We start from the raw sequence: 19,236 nt of genomic DNA, 5'->3' as shown, positions 1-19,236 counted from the left end.
AACTAGCTGGCGTAGGCTGGACAGGCGATCTGGGGACAGCCGTACTTTCCCTGTCACTGAATTTATAACTGTCCCTAGATGGAGGATCTGCCTGGACGGGGACAGGTGACTTTTGGGAAAATTTACTGAGAATCCCAGATTCTGGAGCCAGCAGATGGTTAGGCGGAGGTCTGATTTTGCCCTGGGAAGGGACTCTGCCTGGACTAGGACATCGTCCAGATAGCACTGGAGTCCCACCGGAATGGTGCGCAGGTGAGCCGCCAGTGCTGCCAAGACTTTGGTGAATGTGTGGGGTGCTGAGGCCAGACCGAAGGGAAGGGCTCGATATTGGTAATGCTTTCCCCCGTGGGAGAACCTGAGATAGCGGCAGTGAGCCCGAAGGATGGAGATGTGGAGGTAGGCCTCTGTTAGATCTACTGAGTCCATATAATCCCCTTTTCTGATGCCCTGTAAAATAGATTTTAGAGATGACATTTTGAACTGCCTGTAGACCAGGTAGCGGTTCAGGCATTTGAGATCCAGAATTGCCCTCCAACCCCCCTAGGCCTTTGGGACTACGAATAGATTTGAGTAGTAGCCCTGCTCCCGTTCTGGAGCCGGAACGACCTCCACCGCCCGAATTTCCAGGAGATGGGACACGGCGAGGTCCATAAGTCAACGGCGCTATGGACTCCTGGAGGGGGAAAATTTTTTGAAGAACCTCGGGGGTTTGGATAGAAACTCCAACCTCAGCCCGTGTCGTACTGTGGCTTGGACCCAGGCGTCCGTGGTGACTTTGTCCCATTTGTCCGCGTACAAGGCTAGGCGGCCGCCGATGGAATGACTCGGGTTTGAGTCATTTCCCTCTGTGGAAGGGGCAGCCTCCCCCTCCGCGAAAGGGCCGTTTAGATTGTGGCTGGTAACGGGAACGGTCCTGGTAGGCGGGCCGGTGGAACTGCCTGTCCTGTCTGTAGGACTGGAAACGCTGTTCCTGGTCCCTGTCAGGGGCCCTAAAGGAGGGTCTGCGATATGGGTGGTTACGGGACTCACTCTTTTTGGAGGTGGAAGGCATGACTTTCTTTGTGTCTTTGTTTCCACCAATATGGGGTCCAGGGCCGCCCCAAACAGATTTGGACCTGCGAAGGGCGTCACTACCAGGTCCCATTTCGCCTTGTTGTCTATCTGCCAGTTCCTAAGCCAAAGGAGGCGACGAGAGGCGACCGATGTGGCAAGGGCGCTGGAGGCGAACCTCACAGCGTCCAGAGTCACATCAGCGGAGTACTGGCAGGCGGCCATAATCTTAGTTATGTCTTGGTGAACACGGTCGTCCTGGATCGGAATTCGATCCTGGAGCTGGCGGAGCCACATCACCGTAGTACGGTTAAAATACGAGGCTGCGGCTGCCGCTCTGACCGCCCATGCAGAAGCGTTGAAGTTCTTCCGCAATGTTAATTCCGCCCTCTTGTCCTCCTGTTTTAGTTTGTCTGCTGCATCCCCGGAGACAACCGGGGAAGAGGAGACCAAGGCAGCAATAGGGGTATCTATGGTGGGGAGCTGGAGAGCCTGCACAAAGGACTTCTCCAAATTATAGGCGCAATGATCGTTGCTGCCCGGGGAAGAGAAATTTGAGGGGCGGGCCCACTGGTTAGTGACCACTTCCATAAATAGTGGAGGAGCTGGAATTTCCTCTTTATTGGTGGCTGTGTTGGAGAACATGGCCATATCAGGATCTCTGGGGGGGTGGGAACTGTGGGGTCCCCTGTCCCTATCTTTGTGGTCTTCCTGGCCTTCCGGAGTAAGGGCTTGAACATGGCCGGTAGGAATAAATTGGAAGAGGGAGAGGAGTCAGGGGCTGCCTCCTCATCTTCAGAAAACCCCATGTCATCTTGTCGGTGTTCCTCCCCTCTGGAAGAGACCTCACTGATTAGTGAAGGGGAAGAGGCCCTGGACCGCGACCTACTGAAAGGTTGGGCCCTGCTATGCTGGGGAACCCTGTCCCTTTGGGCTATGCCCCGGGAAATGGCTGCTGAGATTAGATGTTTTAGACTTTCAGGAAGGTGTTCTAAATCAGCCTCATCATAATTGGGATCATGGCTCTGTGGTGCCAATCCCTTACCAGACCTCTTGGTACGAGGGAATTCGTCAGAGGGGCCTTCCAGTGGGTCAACCATCCCAACCTCCCCTGCCTCAGGGGAATTAGATGTTGTAGATGAGTCCCCCTGCCTCCCACTCCTGTCAGACCTGGGCAGGGAGACTGAGGGGGAGGAAGGGCTGAACCCCCTATGGATTGAGGGAGAAGGACAAGAAACCTCTGCCAGGGGGGATCTGGATCTGGGCCTAGATGACTGGGCCTTTTCTCAGCCCTAGCGATGGTCTTTTCCAGGGCCCTGGAACGCCTCATCTCATCTCTTTCCTTGGCTCTAGAAGGCCTGTTAGCCGCAGATGGCCTGGAGGCTCGAGGCCTAGACTGTTCTGTGGGGCCTTCTCTGTCCTCCTGGGACTGGATGGGTGCGGCCTGTGCCGTTTCAGCTCGCGCCGCCATCACCCCACTCCAAATTAGTCTGTGGATAACTGCAAGGTTTCAAGCCTTCGCTGTCAGTAGACCAGTTCTGGTTGCGGCCCTTGGGTGCACCCGTGCAGGCCTGGGTGGCTTCGGGCTTTGATGGAAATGTAGGCCCGGCGCACGTGGCTGCTTTCAAAATAGCCACCGGATTCGCCCGTTAGAATTATCTTCAGGCGGCCGCTATTACAGCACTCCGCCCAGGGCTTCCCCAGCCTCGGACGATCGTCTTTATTTGTAAGAATAAAGCGCCGTGGCAGCGGGGCTGTAGCCAGCTCGGGTGGAACGGCGCAGTAATGAAGGGAGCGATCTGCCGGTCTTCGCGCCTTCAATTGCGCTGCGGCTCGCGTCGCTCACCCCTTTAGCCGATCTGCTTTGTTTTCTGTTCGTTACGGGCCGCTGAGGAAGGCTCCTGTCGCTGCGGGATCGCCCGGCACGCCTGAAGCCCGGGAATCAGTCCGGAGTGTCCGGCCCGCAGGGAGGAAGAAAAACGGCCCCACGGGGCTCTCCCTGCTTGCTGAGGACAGTAATAGGCTGTCCTGCTGGGCGCAGCTATGAATTTGGTAAATTTTAGAATGCCCAATTAAGCCAATTGTTCTTGATTAGTTTTAAAGCAATGCTAGAAATACTCACTAGGAACCAAGCACAGTGCTCTGGACCAGACTGAGAGGAAACTGGGAACCAACAGGAGAAGCTGAAGGTTAAGAAGTTTTCTCTCAGTCTAATGGACCAATCAGGCTGTGTTAAACCCTCGCGTGACCCCTCCCTCTACTCTACTGGAAAACCTGAGGTGGCTCTGGTGCAGGGGTGAAATGCTCTGAAGTCTGCTACCGATTCACTTCGCGCACGCAGGCACGCTTTGCATGTATGTGCACCGCAGGCGCTAAGAAACCTTTTCTGAGTCTGCAAAGGTAAGTAGAAGAGCGGGGAGGGAGCTGTGCTGCTTTCTAGCTGATATAAATCGCGCGGCACATCTAATTTTCATACAGCGGGTTGTCGGAACTTTGGCAAAATGGTAAAAAAATGTTTAAAAAAGTTTTTAAAAGTTCCCACAATCAGCTGTGACACATTATCCTTGTAACTTTTTTTTTTACTACTGGTTTGGACAAACCAGTAGTAAAAAAATGCTTTAAAGTTTTTTAAAAAGTTACGACGATCAGCTGTGCCGTGTAATCATCGGAACTTTTAAAAAACCTTTTAAAGCATTTTTTACTACCAGTTTGGGCGAACCAGTCCAAACCGGTAGCAGTTCATCCATATTCTGGTGCTTAATCATATATATGTGGATATAATATGATTGTGTTTGATAGGTTTATTGTTTTATTATATATATAAAAAGGGAAACAGTATGCTCCCTTCCATATTTGGGCATACCAGGTGCTTTGACATAACACAATCATTTCCTTACTTCTTGTGAGATGAGTGGCCATATAAATTTGATAAATAAATATGTACCACAATTTCACTTATACGGTATATTTAAAGAATGCTGAAAAAGGGGAATGATGTGAATGATGCAATGGAGTCTTCAATGAGTCCAGTAGCAGCCAATTATTTTACTATCTTATTAAATTGTGTTGCTTATCAACATTATTTTAAGGTAGCAAGGCTATTATTTGGATTTCATTCATTTTAAAACTTCTCTTTCCCTGCTTTTAATTTTTCAATGTGGTCAGCCCTAAGCACTTCTTTTCTGCTATTATAAATATGATATACCTCTGTGTGAGTCTGCCAGCACTTCCGGAATTCAACTCTGCTACACTCAAAGCAAATAAATTGTGATTCTTTCTTGTATCAAACTACATTTAAATTCTGAATGACTGGGGCAGATGCAAGTCTCTCAAAAAAAGAGTGAACGGGTGTCAAGGGCTGACATAAATGTTTTTAAGAACAAGAGATGGTAAGAAATTGTACCTTGTGTGTCAGCCTCTTTCTCTGTGGCCTATTTTTGTGGAACTGGGTCTCACTATCAACCTGTTTTGCTACTTTTCACTAATAACTAATATAGAACAATGTCAGCAAGCCATAATTTTAGTACAATGCACTATTGCCACTTCCCTGTTTCCCTGAAAATAAGACCTCTCTGGAAAATAAGCCGAATCGGGCTTTTGAGCACATGAGCTAAAATAAGTCCTCCCCTGAAAATAAACCCTCCCTGAAAATATTGCAACCCAGCAGCAGCCATGAGGTGACCACGCTCGCCGCCTCCTGCACCTCAAAAATAATAAAACCTCTCTGAAAATAAGGTCAAGCATTTATTTCGGGGGGGGGGGCAAAAGAAAATAAGGCCCTGTCTTATTTTCGGGAAAACACGGTAATAATGGGCCAACTTTGGTAACTAATTATGGCAACTCTTCTGCAATTCCCCAAAGGCCAATGATGAGACACGGTAAAGCTTCACTGTTTGATAAGAAAAGGCAACAGTCATTCTTCCGACTGCTATCCAAAAGAAGAAATTTGCCTTTTTGCCTTGGGTATCCTTGAATATCAAGGCCAGTGTCAGTCAGAATACTAGCATTAGTGGGTGGCATAAGCTAGCTAACCAACTATGATAATCCTGGTGGTGCCTGAGAATTTCACAAGGAACACAAGAAGAACTCAAACCCACAAAAACAAGGTTAATGGTAATTCATCAGTACCATTCTAAAACAGGCACTCCCAAAAGCCTATGGAAACATCAGAGCTGTAACTGCAGGCAGTCCTCATTTAACAACCATTTGTTCTGTGGCTGTCTGAAATTACAATAGTGCCAAATGATCAGTTATGTTTATGACAAGTTCTCAGAGTTCTATATATAACAGTGCCCCTCATCATATGATTTCAATCCGGGTGCTGAGTACCCAGTTTGCAATTCTAACATTTCAAACAGCCACAGTCATGTGATCATGACTTCTGATATTCCCTGCTGGCTTTCCAAAGTAAAGGACCCACGTGCTGCTTGATTAATGGTAAAACTGGGATTGCTGGAATTGCTGTTGTTAAGTACCATCTTTTAACATCACTCCTTACAATCACATTGCTTAGCGACATCAATTCTACTCACAATTGCTGTCATAAACCAAGAACTACCTGTAGTTTTAAAATATTGTACTATTCAATTGGAGTATTATGCTTCTCAATTCAGAGACTGTTGAACAATCAGGAGCAGCGGTATCCTTAAGATTCTGCTATTTGCATCAGGATGGTGAAAGCAGCATTGTGCTGCAAGTGATATGCATGAAAAATTACAATGTATGGAAAAGGGGTGGTGCTTGCTACTTTTGTTATTCTGTACTCCATCCCCATTCCTGAAGACACTACTGATTTAGAACCTTTTGTGCTGTTCTTGTTTTGTCTCTTGTTTAAACAAGATGTAAGGCAAACATTTACCATGAAACCATTCAAAATGGTGTCCATGAAATATTACAATATTTACAACTCACTAAAACTTGGTAGAGTTAATTCACCTTAAACATTCTATGATTCCTATTTTAATCCACTTGGCCCAAAACTGATTCTGGCATTATTGTCTATATCTATGATGGTGAACCTATGGCACGTGTGCCACCGGTGGCACGCAGAGCCCTCTCTGTGGACATGCAAGCTGTTGCCCCAGCTCAGCTCCACTGTGCATGTGCGCGGGCCTCCCTCCGGCCAGCTGATTTCAGGTCCCTGCTGCACATGTGCAGGGTGCATTCTGGAGATGCATGCATATGCATGGTGGGGGGAGGTCATGTGCACATGCATGGGGGTTGGGGAAAGCATGGGGGATGGGGGGTGAGGTGCACCCCCCCCAGCCTGTTTTTGGTCCGAGGCTGTAGGGAGGCCTGCTAGGCCAAAACCAAGGTGCCAGCAGGGGGGAGGGTTTCTTGCACGCGTGTGGGAGGCCACAAATGTATGCACGGGGTGTGTGGGGGTCACACACTCATGCATGGGGGCGGGTGCAACACAGGGGTCTCGGGCACATGCACAAGAGAGTGGGGGGAGTTGAGCGCACATTGCATTATGGATGCGGGCACTCACATGTGCATGCCAGTACAAGCTTTTGGCACCCAATGACAAAAAGGTTAGCCATCACTGGTCTATGTACTGTACAGTCTAAATTCGAATTCTCTCAAAACCAGTGTGCTCCAGAATCTCTTTGACAGCTTGAATCATACCCTTTTTGTGTTAAATATCAATTTGAATCAGGTCTGATTCACAGAATTCTACTCTTTAAGCTCATCCATCTACTTATTTGTTTTCTTTTCTATTTCCCTCGATCTAATCAAGCAGGCTTTTTTATTCTTTCTTGTTTGTCATCTGTTTAAATCATATGTCCATGACATGCAAGCTTCTACTTGCTGATTACCACCTCAAGTAATCTCCTTTTATTTAGAGTGACCTCAAAAGAGGGCCATCAACCCTTTTGTATATTATGTGACTTTCAGAAGGCACCTGACTGGCTTTATACAGCATAAGAATGCTGAATTAGATGGACAACTGGCTAATTCAATTTTTGCTTACTGAACTATTGTGAAGCCCAAAACCATAGTCAGTTTTATTGTATTTAGATCTAATACAGAACTCACTCATCACTTTTTTCAGATAATGTACAAGCAACAATGAGAAATAAACACAGGGAAATATACTGGTCTCACAGGTTTCCCTATGTTATATAATATGGCAGGAAATAGCACAGTGACTATCAATATTTTCTTCAAGTAAGAAAGACGGTTAAGGGAAAACAACATTTAATTATATCACCACAGGACATCATAAAATTGATTTGAGATATCTCCAATACAGCACAACACAATTCAAACTAAAAAAATCTGATTTAGAATAATCTCCCACCTGATATTTGGGGGCCCCTATTCTTTTAGCCTTCTGAAAGGCCATGAACCCTGGCTCTCCTTCCCGCCCCGGCACAGGATTGTGTTGAGTTGGGGGTCAGTAGTGTGGATGGTTATGGAGTCTTGATGAGAAGGTGCTTTATGTAATGTTTTTAGTAGTTCTTGGGAGCAGCCTAAGATCACTATCTTAGTCAGATAAGGAGCCATATAAATTCTTTAAAGAAATAACCTACATAGTTGCAATTTAACAAAAAGAATTCAACACCTTATGTATTTTTCCAAGGAGCCATTTGAAGCAATATATTTATAAACCAGCTATTATCAACATTCATAGAAAAAAAATATTTTGGAAAAATAAAGAGACCGACAGACTTACCATTCAGGCCCAAAGTTAAGTGTCTGAGTTTCTGCTGCCATTTTTGAAAAATATTAACCTGAAAAAGAAAACACAAGCTATGAATACATAATAGTATATATGAGTTCTAGTGCCATCTTAGAGCTGGAAGGGAGGTCTTGGAGGTCTTCTAGTCCAATAAACGCATAAAACATAGTATCCACTAAAATTCGACCGTTCCATTTTCAATATTAGGAAAGATGCTTCCTTTAAAAGAACTCAATCAACTTGGAAGAACCCAGCATTACTCTCAGCATGTTCTATAATGAACATCTAATTTTTGCTACCAATCCAATTCTCTCTACCTTAATACCTGGGTCAGGGGTAGCAGAGAATGTTTGTCAATGTTTGAGTTGGGAGAGAAGTAACTAACCTTTTTTCTAACTTTGTATTCCAAAATATAGCAATATAACATACAAGTCAGAAGACAGATGTCCCATCTTGTGTGACTGAGAAAGATTCTTGGCTTTGCTATATATCTATAAATGTATAATTACAAACAAATGTTTATTTCACACACTTCACAAACAGCCCCTGATCTACTTAGCCTATGACTTCCACGGTTACTAAGGGTTTTTCTTCTAAGACAAATGCAACAAACAATATAAACCATAGGGATATATGGATTCTCCTTTACTAGAGACCTCAGAGTTTGTTTCTTCTGCATAGCATCTTAGCTGCTTTTAGCACTGCATTCTTTAGGACAGAGCGCGCTGATGTTCCTGGGATCTGTTGGAGCCACTCTCCATACTCTGTACCTTGGATCCTGTCTAGTAGATCCCTACTTTTATGAATCTGGTGCTTAGTGCCTGTTCTTGTGCTGCTATGATCAGTGCCTGGGTGCTTTTAGCCCAGCCCTTTTCAGCCACTGCTAGGATTTCCCAATGTCTGCCACCTCAGCTATCTGTCAATGGTACATCCTATGCAGGGTTTTGCCTTGCCGTGGCACTTCCTCCAATGTCTGCTGGGAGGCATTCTCTGCTGACTCAGGCATTCTCTCAGACATTCATCTTTGGATGCCATCTTACTGATCTATTCCTGGATGTTCTGGGTTTTGTCCAGGACAGTAGTTCTGACACTCACCAGACCCCCAACTATCTTCTTTCCAGCTAGTTAAAGTCTTTGGGTGTAGGATTTAATGTGGGAACCTCTGTACACTGTACATGAAGAGCTTCTGGGTCTTCACACTGGCAGCTTCCATGTCCTTTTTTGGACAGTTCGCTATACCAGGAGGGTATCTGATGAATGGTAGGCCATGGCATGGATCTTGTTCTTCCCATTAATCTGGCTCTTCAGGACCTGTGATCCTTTCGTGGTACTTGGATGTTGCTATCTTTTTAAACTTCCTTGTCATAGTTCCCATGTGACTATGGCATACCAAATTTACTGGTCTGTATATCTGCTATGTGGCCCTCTGGTGGGTCCATGCCATCCATTTTAACTACTTTCCCTCTCTTGATTACCATCCAGCCACCCTTTTCTAGTCCGAATGACATCCTAATGTCCTCACTGGAGATCCATGTCAGGTGATCAGTGAATTGATGTCTCATTCACTCTTAACATACAACTTGATGTCATCCATATACAAGAGGTGGCTGATGGTAGTTCCACTCTTGAACTTGTATCCATATCCAGCCCTGGATCTTTTAAAAAAAAAATCAAAGAAAAAAATCAATCCAAAGTGATGAGATGAACCCTGACCAAATTTAAAGTCCATATAGGTGACATTAGCAGCTATAAGCATGAAGAAATCCCACAAGTCCCAACCAATCATAAGCCAACTACAAAAACCAGCATATGATGCTCTATAATGCACTAAAATACCTTTCTGCCATGGATCAGTGTAATGATCCAAAGGCAGGAATAGTCTTTTAATCGGTCCTTCTCAGTGGCAAATTATATCTAACCAAAGGAGCAAAAACATTCAATGAGGAAAGAATGCAATACAGTTGAAGATTATCTTAATTGTTCTGTTGCTTTGAGTGAATGCTTACACTTATAAAGATAAAGGTTTTCCTCGCACATATGTGCTAGTCGTTCTCGACTCCAGGGGGTGGTGCTCACCTCTATTTCAAAGCCGAAGAGCCAGCGCTGTCTGAAGACATCTCCGTGGTCATGTGGCCAGCATGACTAAACACCGAAGGCGCACAGAACACTGTTACCTTCCCACCAAAGGTGGTTCCTATTTTTCTACTTGCATTTTTACATGCTTTCAAACTGCTAGGTTGGCAGAAACTGGAACAAGTAACAGGAGCTCACTCTGTTATGCGGCACTAGGGATTCGAACAGCCGAACTGCCAACCTTTCTGATCGACAAGCTCAGCATGTTTGCCACTGAGCCACTTATACTCCTCTACAAATCTACACTAACCTGAGTTTGGAGACTTCTTAAAACAAGAGAACACTAAAACACTCCCCCAGCAACTCTCCCTTGCTAGCACACGTGCCTCTCTGCTAACTCACTCAGAAAACATAGTAATAGGCCCATCATACTGTAATGAAAAGTGCATGAAAGGGAGAGGGAGGAAGAAGGGAGATAGGGGGGAGGGAGAGAGCAAACACCATGACTAGAAAGTTAAAGTACAGCTCTATTTAACTTTATAAAAAATAAAATCTACAATTAAATTTGTCTGAGAAGTATAAGGTACATTGTATTATTAAATAGAAACTAACAGATTTTAACACTTAGCCTGTCATTGTTACCTAGGGAGGCAGCAAGATAGTACACTGGTCATTTTTCAATACCAGAGACTCTGCAAAAAGATGGAGACTTGTGTATACGGGAGATTATATTAATATCCACAGAAAGTAAGAGCAGCATTAAAAAACTGTTGGTGATAGACTTTAAAATATTCTGGGAGTGAGAAATAACTACCATATTTTTGGAGTATAAGACACATCTTTCCCCCCCTAAAAGAGGCTGAAAATTTGGGTGCGTCTTATACATTGAATGTAGCCCCACTAACCCACCGGCCCCCACCCTTTGGCCTCTGCCTCCCAGCAATTTACCTCCTTGCAGCAAATGGAGAAAATGGGGCTTGTGACTATGCAATCTCTGCAGCCTGAAACAGCTGATGATTGTGAAGCCCATGCTGAAATGGAAAGTGAAACTTGCTGTTTCCTGCAGAGATATTTTTTTCTTGTGCTGATCAGGCTGGTTGCTGCAAGGAGGTAAGTCATAACTATAAATGCCTGTATAGAATGTTCAAATTATTAAACTTATTTTTTAAAAAACTGCTTTATTATTGTGCTGGACAACTTAATAAAATGAAGAAGCTTTTAAAATAAATGCTTGGTCTGAAGAGGTCCAGTGCTATTGTATCTTCTTTTAAATAGCAGAGAATAATGTATACTTCCAGAAAGCCACATCAATTTTAACAGCTTCTGTACAAGTATAGTCTGAAATGTAACAGTGTTCTGTTGTTTAATTAGACCCTGACTTAGTCATGTTTGGAGTAGATCTACTTAAATAATTGGGAGGAGTTAGTGTGATTACATTTAAGAAAACTTTCTGGCATTAATATACTGCCATAATGTACATTTCTCCAAATTCTTTGCTATTTCTATGAGTCAGGCACACATGCACAGAAATACACCACAAACAGTGTATATTGTCTGTACTGTTTGCTATTTGTTGCAAGGAGGCAAATTGCTGGGAGGCAGATTTTTTCCCCCTTGTTTTCCTCCCCAAAAGCTAGGTGCGTTTTATACTTCAGAGCGTCTTATACTCTGAAAAATATGGTATGTTATCTGAGCTCTTAACTGTTTTCAATTCTCCCAAGCAGCTCCCATTGCTTTTTGAGTCTGTATTCTATAGTAGTTATCTAAGAAAAACTACTTTTTTGGACCCAAAATATGAAGGACTGAATATTGTGTGGCAGACCTGCAAAAACCACAAAAGGATGCACAGTAGAATAAGAAGATTCCTTCTTTCACAATCAAGCTCAAAGTAAATAAATCTATGGTATGACTACAATCAGAAGATGGATTAGTTTTGTTCACTGTATCTGAAAAATACTGCAGAAGAAAAAAAAGGCAATCGATCATGGATTTTGGACTGCTCCCAGTGAAGAAATTATAGCACATAGGAATTTTAGTCTGAAATAAGTAAAAGATAAAAAGATCTTTAAACTTGAATAGCTCTCTCTCTCTCTGTCTCTCTCTCTCTCTTTTCAAGAATCTCATCATTTTCATTCAATTGCTTTCTTTAGACCCATTCAGTCTTCTTATATACACTTTTTGGCAATACAATCCTCATTCATTGTCTGTTACAAAGCCATCTCAAAGTATTTATTTCATATTGGCCACTCATTTCAGTATTCAATCCATATACATTCAGCACCTATATATTCCTGACTCCATCTTTTTCTTTATTATCACATATACTCTTAAGTGTGACATTCCATTTACTTTTATGTTTCTCTTAGCATACACAATTCATACTTTCATATAATCAGATGACAGAAGCATGCTCTTATTAACAGCTGTTTTCATTTCTTCACTACTCCTTGAAATAGACAACATGCCACCCATTATGTTCTATCAGCATTAATATGGATTAGTTGGCTATTTTATGGATAATTTCATGGATAAATAAGTAAATAAAAGTCAATGCTTATAATCATTCAACAGATGTCACAATCACATTTTCAACTTAATCTATAGCCCTTATAGCAAAATTGATGAAGTATTTTAAGATATATGCTGTTGTACCCTTCCGGGCATATGGTATGAAACTGGAAGAGACTGGATAATTTTGTTTGGATTATCAATACTTCAAAGGGGGAAAACTTTTTAAAACCAGGAAATAATTAGAATTATGTTTAGGAAATTATGCACAACCAGCTAAAGTGAATGTGTGAGGAATAAACAGTCTTAAGGTTTTCAAGATGAGTCATTAAAAGACAGCATTAATAGTTAAGACTATTAATCCTTCCAATCATCGCTAGCTTTGTTAGGTCATTATAGTTTATCACACTGGTTATTTTATGAACAAAGGAGAAGCTCTTAAATGCTTACATTCATAGATGGACATGCTTGTGTGCAGTTTTGTAATAAAAGCATGTTTACTGACATAAATCACCAATTATGGTAATTAACATTCAATTATTGTAATTAATTTTTGTATAAAGCAGATAAATGAGTAAACTATGGAGTCAACAATATACTTACTTGATATGAAACAGTATTAATTAAGAACCTAAGAATATTTTGTATCTCAATGAAGTATCTTGAGGATATAATCAAAAAGATATTAACAAATTTATACAGGCAGATGTGGACAAGCTTGATGTATTGTTGCAAAAATCATTACTGTGACTATGTGGAATATGAGGTTCTATTAAGGAGTACCTAGCATCAACAGGTTTCTGGAAAATAATAACAGATGAACATTTTGAGTAATATAGCCTACTTTCAACTATTCCAATTTGAAGAATGTTATCTATGCTTTTGAAATCTGAAGGCTTGTTGCAATGAATAAGATATATTGCATTGTTCATTAAGACTAAACACTGTTTAGTCTTCATAAACAATCCAATATATTAGTAATGTTACTAGTAGCAATGCTAGTAATATTATAATCTAGCAGTTTATATGGAAAGACAAAAGTATTTCACTAAGTTCCTGATTCTACAAGTTCGCAGCAGATATTTTTTCTTTGGGTCCTAAACATCTGCTGCTACCTAGAATTGAACTATCAACCTTCTGAGTGGGAGGTGAGTGTCTTCAACATTAGGCTGCCACGCTACTCAAATTCCCTTCAGGATAAATAATACCCCCAAAAAATCCACTTCTTCAGATTTGCATTACAAGGTTAAAGTTTTGTTGCTGGAATTGTACTGGGATATATCAGGACCACCATGCCAAACATCATTCTGCCTACCTAAATGTGTAAAGATTGCCTGTTAAATATACCTTGAGCTTAAGCATGGGTTAGGTCAGGCAGAAGGCCTTCTCAACCACCACACTTTAAAATATGTCCTTGCAAGTATGCTTGACCCTTACCCTTCTCTAATTCAGGAAAGTCCTAGACACCATTTTGTATCAATAGACATTTGGCCTGAGTGTCAACTGTTGCCATCTTCTATATTATATTCTTATTGTAATTATTTTTAATACCGTGTTTCCCCGAAATTACGACATGTCTTGATAATAAGGCAATGCCATATTTTTCCTGTGGGCAAAAATATACGCCCTCCCCCAATAATAAGCCCCCTGGACAACCCCCCCTCCAGCCAGGCAGAGCGCCACTCACCAACCTAGCGATATCCTGAAGGCGCAAAGCCGCAGGAGCCGGGGGAAGGGGGAGCAAAGGCGCTCACATTGCTTGATGCCTTTGGGACACCGCTAGGTTGGTGAGTGGCGCTGTGGCCAGCTGGAACGGGGAGTTGCCGGGCGGCTGCTCTCATGAGCAGCTGCCCGGCAACGCCCCTTTCTAGCCGGGCAGAGCGCCACTCACCCACCCAGTAATATCCCAAAGGTGTTAAGCCGTGTGGCGCGCTGCATGGCTGGAAAGAGAGGTTGCGCGAGCACTTCTTCTGCCTCCAGCTCGTGTGGCTCCCAGCCTCAACTTGCCCAGCTCTCCCTGCAGGGCCGGTCAAGGGCACCACCACCGCCACGGCCCCGCCACACCCATACTCCGAGCATCACCGGCTTCCAAACTCCGGAGATCCGCTGCCGGAAGTGGGACAGAGACCATAGAGCGTAGTCCCAGAGCGGCCGCTGCCGGAAGACTCGGCAGCGGATCTCTGGAGTTTGGAAGCTGATTATGCTCGGAACATGGCGGCGGCAGCAGCAGGGTTGTGGTGGCGGCGGCACAGCAGCAGCGGCACCCTGGCCAGGCCCTGCAGGGAGAGCTGGGCATGGTGAGGTTGGGTGGCACGCGAGTTGGAGGCAGAACAAGTGCTCGCGCAACCTCTCTTTCCAGTTGGGCAGAGCGCCACACGGCTTAGCGCCTTTGGGATATTACTGGGTTAGTGAGTGGCGCTCTGCCCGGCTGGAAAGGGGGGTTGCCGGGCGGCTGCTCATGAGCGGGGTCATCTGCGACAGCGCAACACAGCCATTTGCCCCTGAGGCTGTGCCAGGCTCTTTGGGTGCCCACTCGCAAGAGAGCAGCCCCACCTGGCAACCCCAAACCAATAAGCCCCCCCCCCGATAATAAGGCCCAAGCAAAATTTGGGGGGGGGGGTCAAAAGAAAATAAGACTCTGTCTTATTTTGGGGAAAACATGGTATGTTTGAGATATTCTGTTTCTGGTTTTCTTCTTATATACTACCATTGATTGTAGCAGTGTATGTATATTATCAAATAAATAAAACAATAAAAGCATAATAAATTGAAAGTCTGCTGTAGCTTTTAACACCGAAGATTATGAAACAAAGGTAAAGTATTTTAAATATACTGAGCATGAAATAATACAATCTAAACAGGATTGCAATAAAAATAAACCTGAAATTGTCTTGTTCACACCCTTCAGTTTAAAATGCCAACTTCTAACCATGGGTTCTAAATTTCCTCAGTTAAACTATATTAGGGTTAAAGCTCATCTCAATTCCAAATCATGACACAGCAAATTGTGATATACTGAAACAGATGGAAATATTCCTAATCTTTCCCTTACAGCAGTAGTAAAGAATAACAAAGTCCATTCACATATCTACGCATTACACTATGGTTTAACAGTCTCCACACATGTAGCTAAATATTTCATACATGTGCAACTGCCTTGTGAGAAAAATGTTAGATATTATAGAGCTAGCTTTGCACTTATTCACATACTTTCCATTCAAAAGGAACTAATTCCTTATGTATTTTCTGATATTTTTACAACTCAACTTTACTGGGAAAATGTGCAAGAATGCTCTGGTTTTTGAACTCCATGTTTTAAAAACCATCTAGTTCTCTCACTGTTCAACCAAGTTTTGTCATACTTTGTTTCCCAGAATTGCATTGTATATCCTATCTTCCAAACCTATTTGTTTGCCTATGTCATATTCTTGATCATTATTTAATCAAAGATGGACTTTCTTTCAACAATCAGTACTGCTAAGCCTTTGTGGCAAATTCCCTAGTTATTGCACTGTTATATTATCATTGAGATAATAAATCATTTGTTATTATTTATTTTGGTTATTTATTAAACAAATTCCTGGCAGCTTTCAAAATTTTAAAAAATCTACCATATGATAAAAACCCTTAAAACCCCCACCCTTCTACCCATCCCCATAGCAGCAACAACACAATCAAATTAGTGACCTCATTCATTCTCCACAGGCCTCCTGACAAAACTGTTTTTAATTTCTTATGGAAAATCAACAGAGTGGAGACCATTTACTAGATTTTTATTTGCCTGTATTACTTTTTATGTAAATGAAGGAAGCAAACATACATAATACTCCTTCCTATTTTCCTAGCAACAAGCCTGTAAGGTTGGCCAGGCTGAGACAGTGTGACTAGCCCAAAAAGCATCCAGACAGTTTTCATGCCTATCGTGGGACTATAATTCAAATATATCAGTTTCTATGAAAATTGGGCCAACAGCCTTCATACCTAGTCAACCTATAATGATTTTACACCTATGCTTTGCTGTCAATTCACAACTAACGTTCACATACTATACTTAGCCAAAACATAATTTGTTTTTTTTCTACCTTAGTGTTGTGTGAATCCATTCATTGAGATGTGTAAGCTATAGTACATGATTTTGTGTAAACCCAACCAATTAAAGTTTAGTTAGGAGAGGGATAATATGTGTGAGTTACATCTATGTCTATTTTACATTAGTTTGGATGCATAACTAATTGAAGAGAATGATTGTCCAGTTGATCTCTTGCAAAAGGTGTGGCAAATTTAACCTAAACAGGCTAGGAAAAATGTAATTTCTATTGTGTTATGAAAATAGGCATATGGAATTTACCGGTATTCTAGTTCTTTCACTGTATCTATTAAGTTAATAAAATTCTAGATAGAATACAACTATTAAACATATAAATAAGTAACTATAAAGCTGTTTTCCCCTTTTTGAGAATTTATCAATACAATCTCTATTTGCTTAAATGATTTACATTTCCAACATCTGTGTACAGTATTAAGCACAATTGCCTGTCATTCTTCCGAACTGTATTCTGACTGTATTCCTATTCATTCAATAATAGGAGTTACCAAACATTATCAGTTGCTCTATAATGCCTAGGCTGGTGCATTATTAAAAACTACACAACCATCTATTTACAGTACACCCTACTACCTAACTCACAGATATTAAACGCCATTCTTACGCTCGACAAATTGGTCAAGGGGTTCCTCCTTCTTGGACTTGGTAAAATGTGTACTTGGAAAGTTAGAGCTGTTTCCTTTTTAAAAAAAAAAATGTAGACCCAATCCCGTACTGAAGAAAATAACACAACTGTGTTTCGAGTTAAAAGAGAGGAATACACAGCAATTGGGAATATAAACACGCTTCTCTGTGAATGCAGAGCCCAGAGTTTCGTCCACCCAGACAGCCAGGCTCAGAAAGGTTATCGATATGCCGCATGGAGGGAAAAGCCCCTCTCTGCTTGGTGACCTGTCAGTGCCAAGTGAGCCTTCGCCTCACCGAAGCTTCATTTCGCTCACACGGACCCTGAAAACTATCTAAGTAACTCACATGCCACAGCTAATAAACCCCAACGCCAGTCTCCAGCTCATTTCGCCCGTCTCCGGGCGCTTCCCCCGGATAGGAGACATATGGGAAGCCGGTGCTCAGCGAAAGGCCTAGGTGTGTTCAGGCCAAAAAAACCCGTGGCAGTGAGTCAAACAGAGACCAGGAGGAGAAAACCAAGAACCTCGTCAAGAAGCCGCGTCCGAAAGAAGAGAGGCAAGCCTACGAACAGTCGGTTTACCTGAGGTCGCGGACAGAGCCTCTCGGATCCAAAGCCAAACCTCAGCACCAACAACACAAGATGGCTACCGCGCTACCACGCAAGGCCATGTGACCTCACTGCCGTGGCCCCGCCCTCTTTCGGTAAGCTGGGTAAGAGGAAGCGGCTCGAGGAACAAGGAAGAGGCTTCTAAATGCGGCGTTCGCGGGCGTAGAATGTCGATTGTCCACAAGCTTTCTTTCTCTCTCCTCCCTTTACGGGACAGCCGCACTCTCCAAAATCCTGAACCAAAAATAAAGGGGTAACTTAGGTTCTTAGCGGCCAGGCTCACACAATCCACGACGTCAAACCGAGAAAGCCGACTGTGGTTTAGCGATGTGTGATCCTATGGAAGAATTCCCTCTCCCGAAGAGGAAACGCCTTGTTCTGTCGCCTTTTTTAAAAAAGATCCGTGTTTTATATATATATATATTCCAGTCCATCAGGCTGTTAAGAAACGAAAGTCGCGTGTGTCTGGTTTTTTTTATTTTTTATTTATTACGTTGTATTAGGATTTTCATCGTAAACTTTTGATATAAGGTAGTTTCTTTTCAACACATAGCAAAGGATTCCCACACAGCACGCTACGTAGTCTTTCATTTATTTTATTGGAAAAAGCAGATTCCAAGAGCAAAGACTCTTAAATACTTCCAAAACAGTTCAGTAATTGGGTGATCACACACGGCAGTTGTAAATTATAAGGTTCGCCCGGAATGTTGGGTGAACATCCATTCCAGCAAAATTTCTACCTAGTTCTTCTTGCTTAGTTTCTGTCTTCAAGCAAGAACAGCCTATAATTTTATTTCAGGACAGATTGAGTCAGGAAGGCAAAAGTTCCCACACTTGGTTACACCCAATTTGCCCATCATATCTTACTCTTTCCTGTCCTTTGCCAAGTTGCTCCCACTTTACAGATATAGGTGCTAACACTGGGGTTACAGCTCTACCTCTTTATTTTCTAGCATGCAATCTTATTTGCTATGTTGCATCTTGTTTGCATATTAAGAGTGGCTTTTCTGCCCTCTTTAGTCTTCTTATACTGTACTTTGGGCTGCAGAGGAAGAGAGTAAATAGGTTCAGAGAGATATTGTAGGGGAATCATGAATATTCAAAATTATGAACATTTATAGTTAATTATGGCAAGTTTACACATTGTGCTCAAATATATTTTTCCTGTTTTGTTTTATTTTAAAGGTTTTATTAATAATGGTTAATACTGTCTTTTACCATTGTTGTATGTTGCCCAGAGTCACTTGTTTATGAGATGGGTGGCCATATAAATTTGACAAAACCATAGGTTGAGTAACCATGGCTTGGATAAAGTAAAGCTATGTTGCCTGAGTTCATAATTGCATTAATCAATGAATCTCAATTTATCAATAAATCTTAACAGCTGAATTCAACTAGTATGCTAGGTCAAAACCAAATGATCATTTGATGTGTATGAACCTAGTCTGTTACTGAAAGACTTCAACATTATATCTATCTATCCATCCATCCATCCATCCATCCATCCATCCATCCATCCATCCATCTATCTATCTATCTTCTATCCCAGTGGTTCCCAAACTTTTTCAGTCCACCGCCCCC

At 42.6% G+C, this 19,236-nt stretch overlaps 2 protein-coding genes across 4 annotated transcripts in view; both read right to left on the bottom strand.

Annotated features, from left to right (window-relative positions):
- Window positions 1-17,932, bottom strand: part of GIGYF2 (GRB10 interacting GYF protein 2) — a 107,784-nt gene extending 89,852 nt beyond the window's left edge. Inside the window, exons 1-2 of one of the 3 annotated variants that reach the window (XM_081955311.1) lie at window positions 17,629-17,932; window positions 7,730-7,787 (exon numbers count right to left, since the gene is read on the bottom strand). In XM_081955311.1, the coding sequence (XP_081811437.1) occupies window positions 7,730-7,770 (41 nt within the window). In that variant the 5' untranslated portion in view covers window positions 7,771-7,787; window positions 17,629-17,932. The remainder of the gene's footprint in view (window positions 1-7,729; window positions 7,788-17,628) is intronic. The other 2 variants (XM_081955312.1, XM_081955310.1) reach the window with 2 other exon arrangements.
- AIRE (autoimmune regulator) overlaps window positions 1-19,236 on the bottom strand; it is a 178,411-nt gene that overhangs the window by 86,647 nt on the left and 72,528 nt on the right. The gene's annotated exons all lie outside the window — the stretch shown is intronic.

This window comes from Natrix helvetica, assembly GCF_964273705.1.
Source record: "Natrix helvetica genome assembly, chromosome: 5".
Classification (NCBI taxonomy): Eukaryota; Metazoa; Chordata; class Lepidosauria; order Squamata; family Natricidae; genus Natrix; species Natrix helvetica.
Note: the sequence above shows the minus strand (reverse complement) of the source record. Positions and strands in the feature narration are given on the sequence as shown.